Raw genomic sequence first — 14,257 nt, forward strand, 5'->3', positions numbered from 1 at the left:
TTAATTTGTTTTCTGTTTTCAGTGTTTGGTGTGGGCAACTTTGAATGAAAAAGAGCCAGTTATTCCTGGTGACAACATCTGCCTGGGTCACTGCCCATATGTACTTGCTGGTTCATTTAGCATATTTTTTATTGAGCATTTACTCTGTGGAAGGCATGGTGCCAAATACTGAAGTTTCAACATTGAAACCTTCAAGGTGACATACGATATAATGAGGTCAATGGGCAATTATAGTATAGAGTGATAACTTCTATAATGGGACTTAAACATGGTATATTTTCCGGCAACTCTGAGAGACCCTTGATTCAGTTGTCTGAGGGTTAGGGAGGGCTTTTGGAGGAAATGATATCTAAGATGAAAACAGAAGAGCACTTAGGAGTTGGCCACAGGACATAAGAGAGGAGGGGACTCAGGCAGAGGTAGGTCTAAATAAAAATCAGGTAAGAGAACCTTGGGAAGTAAAGGGTCCATGAGGTAGGGGCTCCAGCATGTTCACTGTAGCCCCTCCAGAACACTGCCCAGCACTCAGTCAAGGCTCTCACTGAAGAGCTAGGGCCTTGGGGGCTGATGAAGATAGGATGACGTTGAGCAATAGCTTTTGAAAGCAATAAAAACAATCATAGTTCATAGTTATTGCATGTTTGCTGTGTGTGAGCAGTCCTCAGAATCATCCTGGGAGCTGGTGTCAAACAGCCCTACTTTCTGTGTCTGGCTGGGGGAAGCTGAAGTGTAGAGATGTTCTGTGCACCATAGGAGTAACGTTTTGTTGAAATGCACATAATTGTGATGAGCATTGCTACAAATGATTCAGGATACTTGAATGAAGATGTACAATTCTTTTTTTTAATTAATTTTAACTCTCTCTTCATACCACTCATTTTCAGAGATATTGCCCTGGCTTTATGTTATACTACTTTCTCAAGCTCGTGGAATACCTTGTGTTCTCCACCAAATTTTATTTTCCTTGAGGGTAATTGACATTGCCTTTTATCAATTAGAATTAGAATCAGTTGCAAATAATCTAAATACAGTGGCTTAAATATGATAGATTTTTTTTTTTTTAATTTCAAATTCAAAAGCCCAGAAGTGGGCAATTGAGGACTTGGTACTAGTATCACTGGTTCAGTCTTTAGAGACCAAGGCTCCTTGTTATCTTGTTGCTCCATTGTGTCTGGCCACTTTAGTGCATCTCATGGTCAGGAATAATGCCTCAGCTCCAGTAATCACATCTATTAAGCATGAGGAAAGAGTCAATAAAGCAACAAAGGGAGTATACTAGCCATATTTTAAGAAGGGTTCCTAGATACTGTTAGTAGCAACTCTACTTCCTCTTGGCCAGAAATGACGTGGGACACCTCAGTACAAGAGAGAGTGGGACATGTGATCTTTATTGTGAGGGATTATATTCTTTTTTCTTCTATAACATGCACTTTTACTATTACACAGAGTGCATTTATTCTTAAAACTTTCCAGTACATCATCAGTCTACAACTTGCCTTTGCATGTTAGATTCGTGATTTTATGTATAGCTGTGGTCATTCGTATTGACAGCTACAGGCTACCTTCATTGTATGGGTTCACAGTTTATTCATTAGCCATGGATTAGAATTGTAGGTTCTTGTCAGTTTTCATTTCGCACTTCATTTTGCAGTAATTGTTCTTGTACTTGCACATGTTCTCCAGTGTGGGTGTAGAAATGCCTGCTGCTGTGCACGGTGTGCAATGTAGTGGAGCACTCCCAGCACAGCATGCAGAATTGGATCTGGTGTGTGCAGGGCTTTGATCACTTAGTGGATTGTAAAGTCAGCATAGGGATACCTAGAAAAGGATAAATACTGCCTAATGTCTGAGGATAAATACTGCCTAATGAAACTTGTTTCTGTTTTGAGAGGTGTGGTAATACTCTGGGTTTCACATGTGTCTGTCTAGAAGTGAAAATGTGGTTGCAGTGTTTGTACATTTCCCGTTTCCTAAATAGTGTCAGATTCTTAAAAGTGGCTGTGCTTGCTTGCCCTCCTGAGCACAGTTCCCACGTAGCACACATGTGGTGATTCAGTAATAGCTTGCTTTCCCTGCTTGCCTGAGGGTAAGCTTCCTGGCATGTTTGTGGTTGAATGGCACACAGGGGCCAGGGTGAGGATGAGCCAGGTGTCTAGGTTGGATATTTTTATTTCTTATCAGAGAGCAAATATTATCTTTTCTGTAAGTAAAGAGAACTTTTTTCCCCCAGTACTTTCTCTCTCTTTTGATACTGGGGTGGAACCCAGGGGCACTTTATCATTAAGGTACACGCCTAGTCCTTTTTTATTTTTTATTTTGAGACAGGATCTCTTTGAGTTTCTCAGGCTGACCTTGCACTGGGATCTTCCTACCTCAGCCTCACCAGTTGTTGGCATTACAGGTGTGCACCACCCCGCCTGACTCTAGTGCTTTCTTCTTCACTTTTCACTAATTGCAGTGGTCCTGGGTGTTTTTAAAGAAATGCCTTGGACATTGCTCCATTAAATATGATGCTTGCTTCTGGGTTTCATAGGTACACTTGAGCAAGTTAAAGAATTCTAGTCCTATTAGAGTTTTTTCCCTGAAAAAATGTTGGATTTTGGGCTGAGGTTGTTGCTCAGTGGTAGAGCATTTGCCTAGAATGTGTGAGACACTGGGTTCGATCCTCAGCACCACATGAAAATAAATAAAGTTATTGTGTCCATCTACAACTAAAAGTATTTTTTAAAAATGTTGGATTTAATTTCATGGTTTTTTTTTTACATCTATTGAAATTATAATGAAGTTTTTAATTTCTTAATATGGCAAATTATTTTGTCTAATATTAAAATCTGATTCCTAGAATAGGGTCAACTTGTCTTGTATTAGCTTGTGTGTGGGGATGCTGTAATGGAGCTTGAACCCAAGAGCACTATCACTTAACCCCATCCCCAACCCTTTTTTTTTTTTTTTATTTGGAAGCAGGGTCTTGCTTAGTTGTCCAGTCTAGCCTCAAACATGCAATCCTTCTGCATCAGCCTCTAGAGTCACTGGGTTCATAGGCCTGTGCCACCATGCCTGGTTCGTGCATTTCAGTGTTTTTAACAAATTGCTCAATTGCTAATATTTTGTTTAGGTCTTTTAAGAGTAGTGTTCATAAGTGAAGCCAGCCTATAATTTTTTTTTTTTTAATAATAATATCTTTCTCTAGTTTGAGAACTGAAGCTATTCAGACTTTTTAAATGAATTGATTTTTTTGTATTTATTCTTATGAATTAGCAAAACTCACTCAAATTTAGAAAAATTGAATAGAGCTATAATTATTAAAGGTATTTAATACATTAAAAACCTACCTATGTCAAAAATTAGACTAAAAATAAAATACTAACAAAATGAAAAGAGAGAATTCATCCTATATATAACAATTCCAGTTTTTCAAGATAATTTTCTACTTTAGGTTAGGTTTTTATATAGATAGGTATAAATTTGTTTATTGTGTTCTCATTTTTAAAAAGCACAACTGTGTTTCTGATTGGTTCCCTTTGTTGTTTGTTTATGGTTGGCTCCCCTTTATCAGTCCCTGTATTATGTGTTTATTAACTAAATCCACATGTGGCACAGACTTGTGGTTGGAAAGTTCCAGAAGAAATTTCTTTTCCCCAGTAGAGCCCATACCAAGACAGATACACTTCTTTTTCATCCCTCTACTTCTTCCAGGTCCTTTTGCTTCCTGATGGGCATTAAATTCCAAGCCCCCATTATCAAAATCTCTATATTTTTATTGGAATGGTAGTTTTGCCAGTGGAGACACTTTGTGAGTTCATAGGATTAAAGATTTTAGAAATCTCTGCATTCTACAGAACATAGATCATACTTAGTAATGTTGATTTGAAGCGCAAAACAAACACTCCCCCACCATGCAAATGATATCTCTCTTAGCTTTGGGAGCATTTCTGGATAGAGGAGGTGAGCCTCCAGGTGATGTCATCTCCCTTTCTGCTGGACACACAAGTGAAACAAGTGCAGTTTTGAAACCCCCAAGAAAATGTTGGCCAGAGAAGGTGGCTGCAAATTAAGAAGAATGGGCTATTTAAATAAAGTACTCACTTAGCATATATTGAGTGTATTGTGTACCAGCCACTATTTTAGGCAGTGACCAAAACAAGATCCTATTTTCATGGAACTTAGGAAGGACAGTGAATAGGCATCTATGTGGTGTATCAGTAGGGATAAAGTGCTGATGAATCTGTAGGGTTGCTCTAACCCATCCCTGTGATGCCTTTAGAACTGTTTAAATAAAAATAATAAAATGTGGTAACCAGAAATAAAAATTGGTTAATAAATTGGCCAGCTATATGATGTTTACCATTTGTGAAATTTTCATCATTTTATGTCCCTCAAATATAACAGGAAGCATAGTTTTATTTATATTTTGTGGTACTGGATATGGAATCCAAGGCCTTGAGCATGCTAAACTAACATCCTCAGTCCCTGGAGCATAGTTTTAAAACCTTTCTGAGTATTCTGCAAAAAAAGGATTTGATTATCAAATAAGATTGTTTTGGAAATTCAAATACATAGTCATACATGAAAATCCTTGAAATAGTCTTTGGTTAAGAAAACTGCTTTATTTTAACTTACCATTTCCCAAGTATTTTGTTGTGATTGTTACACAGAACATAATTTGAAAAGCATTAGTATAATATAATCTCAGCTCTGCAGTGTACTGTTTATGTAATCTTGCTGGCTTTTATTAGGTAGAAGTGATAAGTACTCGCCCTGTGGGGTTGTTGAGAAGAATATCTGAAACAGCACTGAATTTGAGAATCTGTTGTGACCCCTGCTACCTAGTTAACAGTTTGTGTTAACCCCCTTCTGACTGTTAATATATTTGCTTAGAAATAGATATTATTTATGGAGACGGGATTTATTGATAGTGTCCTTATTAATCTTTAACTGTGATTTTTAAAAAAATATTTATTTTTTAGTTTTTCAGGTGGACACAATATCTTTTTTTTAAGAGAGAGAAAAAGAATTTTTAATATTTATTTTTTAGTTTTCGGTGGACACAACATCTTTGTTTTATATGTGGTGCTGAGGATCGAACCCAGTGCCTCATGCATGGTAGGCAAGTGCTCTACCACTGAACCAACACCCCAGCCCTTTAACTGTGATTTTTATCAACAGGAAACTGTGGTGATATTAATTTAGTACGACTGGGTCCAGAAAAGTCTATTAACAATGAGGTCCTGAAATTCAGTCTGGACAGCCAAGTCAACCACAGAATGAGTAAGTGCTAAATATGGCATACCCTTGTGTTTTTGTTTCCTTTGTGTGGTAAAGATATTGTTCAAATTAACATGTGATTTTTCTTTTCTATTTTTCAGAAAAAGACTTACCTTCTCATGTTCAGGAGATGCATAGAAGAAAAGAGTATCTAGATCATCAGCTTGATGAGCTTTCACGCCAGCGAGCTCTGTGCCGAGGAGGACGGGAAATACAGGTATGGAGACATTTCTTAATGCTTGATCTTTAGTGATAATTCAGAGATGCACAGTTTATGAGGATTTTATGTCATTTTATTGGCAAATGGCATGATTCATACGTAAAGATGTATACAAAAGTGTTATGCCTTATATCGGGGGTTAGCAAGCTTTTTGTACAGGCAAGAAAATACATTTGTGGCTTTTTGAGCCATTTGGTCTTTGTTGCAGCTACTGAGCTCTGTTGTACTTGGAAAGCCATCATAGATAATGTGTAAACAAATGGATGTGCTGTATTTATGTGCAAAACCAGATGGTGTATGGAATTTGGCCCATAGGCCAAATTATATTAAAGGTACACTGAACTTATTAGGTGTCATTCAGTTGTAACTTAAACCCAGTTCAAATTAGGTTAAATAACAAGAAAATTTATTGGCTCATATACCTGGGAAATCCAGGAGTGGATTAGCTTCAGATATGGCTGGATCCAGAGGCTCAAATGATATTATTTCTCCACCCCTTGATCTGTTTTTCTCTGTGTGTCACCATTTCTTCTCCAGGAGAAGACAAGTGCCAGCATTCTCTGGGCTCCACCATCCCAGCTTAGAAACCCCAGAGAAGGTCTCTCTCCCAGCATCTATGCATCAGTTCCAAGGAAGTACTCTGATTAGTCCCTGGGTAGCCAAGCAGGTCTAATCCCTGTAATTAAGGGAATGGGTGCCATGATTTGCCAGCCAGCGTTGTATTGTGTGCTCATCTTGTGGCTGGAGGAATGGTTGGGGTGTGATTGACAACCTCATTTGAACCACCTGGAGATGAGTGGAGGAATGATGCCCCAGGGGTAGAATGCTAAGCAGACAAATAGCATGCATGACTGCGTCTTGCCCGGCAATGCCAAGAGTGGGTCCAGACTTAACTGGTAAAGAGAAAACAAGCTGGGTTAAGTTTGTCATTGGTAAAATATTTTTAGGCTCATTCTTTTCACATATGAACAGTCCATTGGAAAGCACTGTGATGTGCTGAGTTTAGTTTTAATGATGGCATTCTGATTTTCTTCCAGAGGCAAGAATTAGATGAAAAAATTGCCAGAGTTTCAAAAGAAAGGCAAGAACTTGCTTCTAAAATTAAAGAGGTAAATTCTTCACTTATGGCATTTTCTTGTTTTCTCATGTTATGAAATAGTTCACACAACTTATGGGCTTTTTTCAAGTTGTATTTTTTTTTCAAAGAGAGAGAGAGAATTTTAATATTTATTTTTCAGTTTTTGGCGGACACAACATCTTTGTTTATATGTGTTGCTGAGGATCGAACCCGGGCCGTACACATGCCAGGCGAGCGCGCTACCGCTTGAGCCACATCCCCAGCCCCTCAAGTTGTATTTTTAAAAGTATTCATTGTGCAAACACCTACAGAATTGGAAAAAAAAAATAGTGTAATCTGCCTTTCTCCCTTTAACCCAAGAATGAATGAATTTGCACATTCTGAGATTTCTTTTCATTTTTTTTTTTTCCAGGGTGGGGAGGGTATAGGGGATTGAACTCAGGGACACTCGACCACTGAGCCACATCGCCCACCCTGTTTTGTATTTTATTTAGAAGACAGGGTCTCACTGAGTTGCTTAGTGCCTTGTTTTTGCTGAGGCTGGCTTTATTTATTTATTTTTTTAATGGACCTTTATTTTATTCATTTATTTATACACTGTGCTGAGAATTGAACCCAGTGCTTCACATACAAGGCAAGTACTCTAACACTGAACCACAATTCCAGCCCTGAGGCTGGCTTTTGAACTTGGGATCCTCCTGTCTAGGCCTCCTGAGCCACTAGGATTAAAGGCATGAGCCACCATGCCCTGCACGTTCTGATATTTCTAAGAAAGAGGTGATTGTAGTTTTTTTGTTTTGTTTTTGTTTTTTTTTTTTTTTTCCTCTTTTAGACCTGGATAAATATGAATAATACCTCTTAGAATGTGCCTTCTTTCTCTTTCCTACCTCCTGCAAAAAACAATTGTTATGATAATTGCTATCCCAAATGAATAGTTGATGAATCTAGGTATGTGGGTGTTTTTTCCTTTAGAAAGAAAGAAAACCTCATATGTGAGTTTTAGGCCAAGGGTGGCAACTGTGAGGCCTCTAGAGTTTCACTCTGTCTTGAATTTTGTTTTTTGGGGGGTGGGGGGTTACTTGGGATTGAACCCAAGGGCATTTTACCACTTAGCTACATCCCCAGCCCTTTTTATTTTGGGGGATGGAGTCTAAGTTGCTTAGGGCCTCACTAAGTTAGGGCTGGGCATAAGGACAGCTTGATGCCCCGCCCCGTTCTTGGCTTAATGCATGCTCTTTGTGCTTATCTTCCAGGACACACCACACACACACACACACACACACACACACACTCTAAAATCTAAGGATGCTCTTGTATATAACCTATGCACATTCATGTATAGATAGATGACTTATAATACCTAATATAATGTAAATACTATGTAAATAGTTACCCAACTGTATTTTTCAGTGAATAATGACAAGGAGAAAAGCCTGTACATACTCAGTATGGATGCATTTTCTTCGCTAGATATTTTTAGACCACAGTTGGTAGACTTCCTAAATGGTGGACCTCACAGGTTCAGATAACTAACTATATAGCTGTTTCTCAGTATTTTTTGGATGTAAAAACATTAGATAAAAATTAGACCAATTGAAGCTAGGCTGAACCAGGTGATCATCAGAATGTAGCCCTGTCAAGTCAAGCAGGTTCAAGGGGGAGAGGGCAATAGCAACTCCTAGTGTTAGTATTTTTGAGCTGAGAAAAAGCAGTTCAATTTAATTCATATTTCCATTTACAATTTCTTTATTTAAACTAAAAAAAATTATGTGAAGACTTGGGTTGTGGTTCAGTGGTAGAGTGCTTGCCTTGCAAGTGTGAGGCACTGGGTTTGATTCTCAGCACCACATAAAAATAAAATAAAGATATTATGTCCACCTGAAACAAAAAAAGAAAAAATATCAAAAAAATTAAACTGAGCCCCAAATTAATCTTTACAAATTTAAGGATGAAGTTCATTTTCCTATGGGCTGTTAAAATTGTGTGTGGCAGGATACTTTCTGAATGGCTGAGAAGAAAAGTATCTGACAGTATTTCACCTGTGTGCACTGGAGGGCCCTGTTTGCACCCTGTTCCTAAAGCTCACGTACATACCTTGAAATCGAATGGGATGAGTCGCTGCTACTTCCAAGTAGCCAAATTAGGCAAACTGAACCTCTAATAAGAATGTCAGTTTATTGACTTGAATGCTAAAGGAACTTGGTATACAGTGTGAGGTGTCGTGCCTATTGGCCTTCATCAGAGAGGTAGACCAAGGTGGTTTTTCTTACTGTGGAAGTAAAATATTGCCTGGTTCACAGGCATTTTTGTTGGTACTAGCTTTTATAAAGCTACAATATTATAGTAGATACTTAAAAACTAAGAGAAAAATGTTCATTCGCGCTTAGTTCTAATCCTGGTTTTATTCAGATAATTGCTTCACAACTCAGAATTATTTAATGTCTACTTGTGCTGATGCCTGCTTTTATACATCAGGCTACAAGAAGCATTGTAATCTACTTTGACCAAATCAAATTGTAAATAATTTTTTAAAATACACCTATGCCTAAGTCATATTTTGAGCTTAGACTGCAAAGTACAGTGTTCTTTTTGGTAGCTTCTGATTATCTTGAATGCTGTCCTGCTGTTTTGTAGATCAGAAGTGTCCCCTAAATTTTAGTGAGTATTAAAAATTTAAAAATATTCAAATTAAAATAGTGGGTGGTTTATAGTAAATAACCCTATTGTGGTTAGGGTTTATTTACAACTGAGAGTGATGGACCCTTCTTTGTCCCCTTAGGTTCAAGGTCGTCCACAGAAAACACAGAGCATCATCATTTTGGAGTCCCATATCATCTGCTGCACTTTGAGCACAAGTGGTGGTTTGCTGCTGGAGTCTGCTTTTCGAGGGCAGGGGGGTGTCCCCTTCAGTTGTGTCATCGTTGACGAGGTCAGTGAGCATTTGGCCACACTGCTTTGACTTGTGCTGTGAGGAGTGAGTCCTAAATAATTGTAGGTGCTGAGATGTTAATAAAATATTTAACATCTGATTTCTACTTGCCATTATATGTGTATTTTCTTACATTGTAATATGCTGTTAATGGTCCACTCTAATGAAACTGCCTTTCCAGTATTGGATTATACTCTTTTTTTTTTTTTTTCCCCTTGGTACCAGAGGATTGAGCCACATCCCCAGCCCTCTTTTTTTTTTGTTTTGTTTTTTTTTTTTTAAGACTCTAAGTTGCTTAGGGTCTTGCAAAATTGCTGAGGCTGATTTTGGACTTGGTGATCTTCCTGCCTCAGCTTTCTGAGCCACTGGGATTATGGGCATGCACCACCCAGTTTGGGAGTACAGTTTTAAGGATGCCTGATTGTTTTTTTAATAAAATCCCTGTTGAGTGACTTTTTATTTATTTTTTTAAAATTCTTCTTTCTTTTTTTTTTTTTTTTTAAGAGAGAGAGAGAGAGAATTTTAATATTTATTTTTTTTACTTTTCGGCGGACACAACATCTTGTTTGTATGTGGTACTGAGGATGGAACCCAGGCCGCACGCATGCCAGACCAGCGCGCTACCACTTGAGCCACGTCCCCAGCCCTTGAATGACTTTTTAAATCCTACTTGAAACCTCTGGTTACCTTTAGAAGTACTTATTTGTATCTAACCTACATACTTCCTCCGTTGTGCTTTAAATCATCTCTGGCTTTCTTATTTATAACTTCGGGTGACTTTCAGCCTTAGTGTTTACAGCTAACATCCTTTATTCTTAGTTTATTTTCATTTAGCATACCTTTATTGGGTAATTGCTATTTTCCAGAATGAAAAGTCAGGAAAGATATGGAATATGAGAAACAGAGAATTGATCCAAAAGATCCAAGATCCAATAATCATACCCCATAAATATGTACAGTTATGGTCATAACTGTATCAAGTTCAAAGCCAGCCTCAGCAAAAGTGAGGTGCTAAGCAACTCAGTGAGACCCTGTCTCTAAATAAAATACAAAAATAGGACTGGGGATGTGGCTCAGTGGTCGAGTGCCCCTGAGTTCAATCCCCAGTGCCCCCCCAACCAAAAAAAATAGAAAATAAAAATAAATTTTAAAACAATATTTGCCAAAATGAAAAAATAGAGAAAGTGAAAGTTATGAAATAATTGAAGAAAATGCCACTGGATTAAAGAGAAACTTGAATGTCGTGATTGAAGCATCCTACTGAGGACAGGGAGGAAAGATACACAACACCTAGTGTATCTTTTGAACTTCAGAGATGAAAGTTCTAAAAGAATTTCAGAGGGGAAAAAATTTTCCCAGCTTCATGCCCAACAGGAACAAACAGCACAAACCTAGAACGTACGTAACCTTGTAATTTGCTGGTTCCCAAGTGATAGTAGTATCTGTTGTGGCTAATTTCAAAAAATACGTTGTTTTGTTTTAATTGTGCTTAGAAAATTTGATTTTTGTTGTTGTTGTTTTGTTTTCATTTTTTTTTTTTTAACATTTATATGTTTATTATGTGGTGCTGAGGATAAAGTCAATGCCTTACCCGTGCTAGGTAAGCGCTCCACCACTGAGCCCCAACCCCTGTTGTGTTTTTTTTTTTTTTTCTTCTTCTTTTGGGGGGTACCAGGGATTGAACTCAAGGGCCCTTCACCACTGAGTCACATCACAGCCCAATTTTGTATTTTTATTTGGAGACAGGGTCTCACTGAGTTGCTTAGTGCCTCGCCCTTGCTGAAGCTTTGAACTCATGATCCTCCTGCCTCAGTCTTCCTAGCTGCTAGGATTACGTGCCCAGCTGTTTTTTTGTTTTCTCATAAAAAAACCTTCTCTTTGGTATAGAAATGGTGTGGTACTTTTATGAATGGTGGATAAATAAGTAGCAAAGGTAACTAAGACTGCTTCTTCTCTTTGCTTTCATCCAGGCCGGGCAGTCTTGTGAAGTGGAGACTCTCACACCGCTCATTCACCGCTGTAATAAGCTCATCCTGGTGGGCGACCCCAAGCAGCTCCCTCCCACAGTCATTTCCATGGTGCGTTGCATTGTTCTGTACAGAAGCTGAAGGGGTATTTTTGTCGTCGATTTTTCAGAAGGTGGTTCTTTCTTAGATTGTCATCTCTTGTATGGAGGGAAGATGCCATATTTCACTGCATAATCATCACCACTGCATTAACACATATTCACAGGTATTCTATGTATCCTAATCTTGCACCAAAGACAGTTAAGCAGTAAATGATTTTTAAGTAACACAATTTTTTTTAAGCATCTCATTATGGTTATACCCCATTTTTTTTGCAAAAAATAGAAAATTGGCATGGTGATTATGTGGTAAAATATAGTAGGACATGAGAAAACAGAGTAAGTACTTGTCTGAGTCTTAATAAGTAAAAATCTCTGCTAGGGTCCCTTTGTCCATTGTTGGGCTTATTATGGTTGGGGTTTAGAGCACGTAAGCATTGGAGACAGGAATCCTAGATGGACTAGTCCATGTGTACCAGTGTTCCAGGGAAAAGGAAAACTGCAGCTACTTTAAGGGCTATATTTGGTATATTTTATTTTATTTTGTACCAGGAATTGAACTCAGGGGCACTCTACCACTGAGCCACATCCCCAGCCTTTTATTTATTTATTTATTTATTTATTTATTTATTTATTTATTTTTTATTGGTTATTCAAAACATTACAAAGATTGCAGAATCACATCGGTTACACATCCACATTTTTACATAATACCATAATAGTAACTGTTGTATTCTGCTACCTTTCCTATCCTCTACTATCCCCCCTCCCCTCCCCTCCCATCTTCTGTCTCTACCCCATCTACTGTAATTCATTTCTCTCCTTATTTTTTTCCCATTCCCCTCACAACCTCTTATATGTAATTTTGTATAACAATGAGGGTCTCCTTCCATTTCCATGCAATTTCCCTTTTCTCTCTCTTTCCCTCCCACTTCATGACTCTTTTTAATGTTAATCTTTTCCTCCTGCTCTTCCTCCCTGCTCTGTTCTTAGTTGCTTTCATTATATCAAAGAAGACATTTGGCATTTGTTTTTTAGGGATTGGCTAGCTTCACTTAGCATAATCTGCTCTAATGCCATCCATTTCCCTGCAAATTCCATGATTTTGTCATTTTTTAGTGCTGCATAGTACTCCATTGTGTATAAATGCCCATTTTTTTTTTTATCCATTCATGTATTGAGGGGCATAGGGGTTGGTTCCACAGATTAGCTATTGTGAATTGTGCTGCTATGAACATCGATGTGGCAGTATCCCTGTAGTACGCTCTTATGAGGTCTTCAGGGAATAGTCCGAGAAGGGCAATAGCTGGGTCAAATGGTGGTTCCATTCCCAGCTTTCCCAGGAATCTCCACACTGCTTTCCATATTGGCCTCACCAATTTGCAGTCCCACCAGCAATGTACAAGAGTACCCTTTTCCCCACATCCTCGCCAGCACTTGTTATTGTTTGACTTCATAATGGCTGCCAATCTTACTGGAGTGAGATGGTATCTTAGGGTGGTTTTGATTTGCATTTCTCTGACTGCTAGAGATGGTGAGCATTTTTTCATGTACTTGTTGATTGATTGTATGTCCTCCTCTGAGAAGTGTCTGTTCAGGTCTTTGGCCCATTTGTTGATTGGGTTATTTGTTTTCTTATTGTTTAATTTTTTGAGTTCTTTGTATACTCTAGATATTAGGGCTCTATCTGAAGTGTGAGGAGTAAAAATTTGTTCCCATGATGTAGGCTCCCTATTTACCTCTCTTATTGTTTCTCTTGCTGAGAAAGAAACTTTTTAGTTTAAGTAAGTCCCATTTGTTGATTCTTGTTATTAACTCTTGTGCTATGGGTGTCCTATTAAGGAATTTGGAGCCCGACCCCACAATATGTAGATCGGAGCCAACCTTTTCATCTATCAGACGCATAGTCTCTGATTTGATATCAAGGTCCTTGATGCATTTTGAGTTAACTTTTGTGCATGGCGAGAGGAGGGGATTCAGTTTCATTTTGTTGCATATGGATTTCCAGTTTTCCCAGCACCATTTGTTGAAGATGCTATCCTTCCTCCATTGCATGCTTTTAGCCCCTTTATCGAATATAAGATAGTTGTAATTTTGTGGATTGGTTTCTGTGTCCTCTATTCTATACCATTGGTCCACCCGCCTGTTTTGGTACCAGTACCATGCTGTTTTTGTTACTATTGCTTTGAAGTACAGTTTGAAATCTGGTATCGCTACACCTCCTGATTCACACTTCCTGCTTAGAATTGCTTTTGCTATTCTGGGTCTTTTATTTTTCCATATGAATTTCATGATTGCTTTATCTATTTCTACAAGAAATGCCGTTGGGATTTTGATTGGCATTGCATTGAACCTATAGAGAACTTTTGGTAATATCGCCATTTTAATGATGTTAGTTCTGCCTATCCATGAACAGGGTATATTTTTCCATCTTCTAAGATCTTCTTCTATTTCTCTTTTTAGGGTTCTGTAGTTTTCATTGTATAAATCTTTCACCTCTTTTGTTAGGTTGATTCCCAAGTTTTTTTTTTTTTTTTTTTTTTTTTTGAGGATATTGTGAATGGGGTGGATTTCCTCATTTCCAGTTCAGAAGATTTGTCGCTGATATACAGGAATACCTTTGATTTATGCAGGTTGATTTTATATCCTGCCACTTTGCTGAATTCATTTATTAGCTCTAGTAGTTTCTTTGTAGACCCT

General features: G+C 38.1%; 1 protein-coding gene across 5 annotated transcripts in view; it reads left to right on the plus strand.

The window, feature by feature from the left end:
• Positions 1–14,257, plus strand: part of Setx (senataxin) — a 91,821-nt gene that overhangs the window by 58,505 nt on the left and 19,059 nt on the right. For all 5 annotated transcript variants that reach the window (XM_076845200.2, XM_076845198.2, XM_076845196.2 and 2 more), the window contains 5 exons: positions 5,167–5,268; positions 5,367–5,482; positions 6,523–6,594; positions 9,343–9,492; positions 11,463–11,570. In XM_076845200.2, the coding sequence (XP_076701315.1) occupies positions 5,167–5,268; positions 5,367–5,482; positions 6,523–6,594; positions 9,343–9,492; positions 11,463–11,570 (548 nt within the window). The remainder of the gene's footprint in view (positions 1–5,166; positions 5,269–5,366; positions 5,483–6,522; positions 6,595–9,342; positions 9,493–11,462; positions 11,571–14,257) is intronic.

The sequence above is a fragment of the Callospermophilus lateralis genome, chromosome 2, assembly GCF_048772815.1.
Source record: "Callospermophilus lateralis isolate mCalLat2 chromosome 2, mCalLat2.hap1, whole genome shotgun sequence".
Classification (NCBI taxonomy): domain Eukaryota; kingdom Metazoa; phylum Chordata; class Mammalia; order Rodentia; family Sciuridae; genus Callospermophilus; species Callospermophilus lateralis.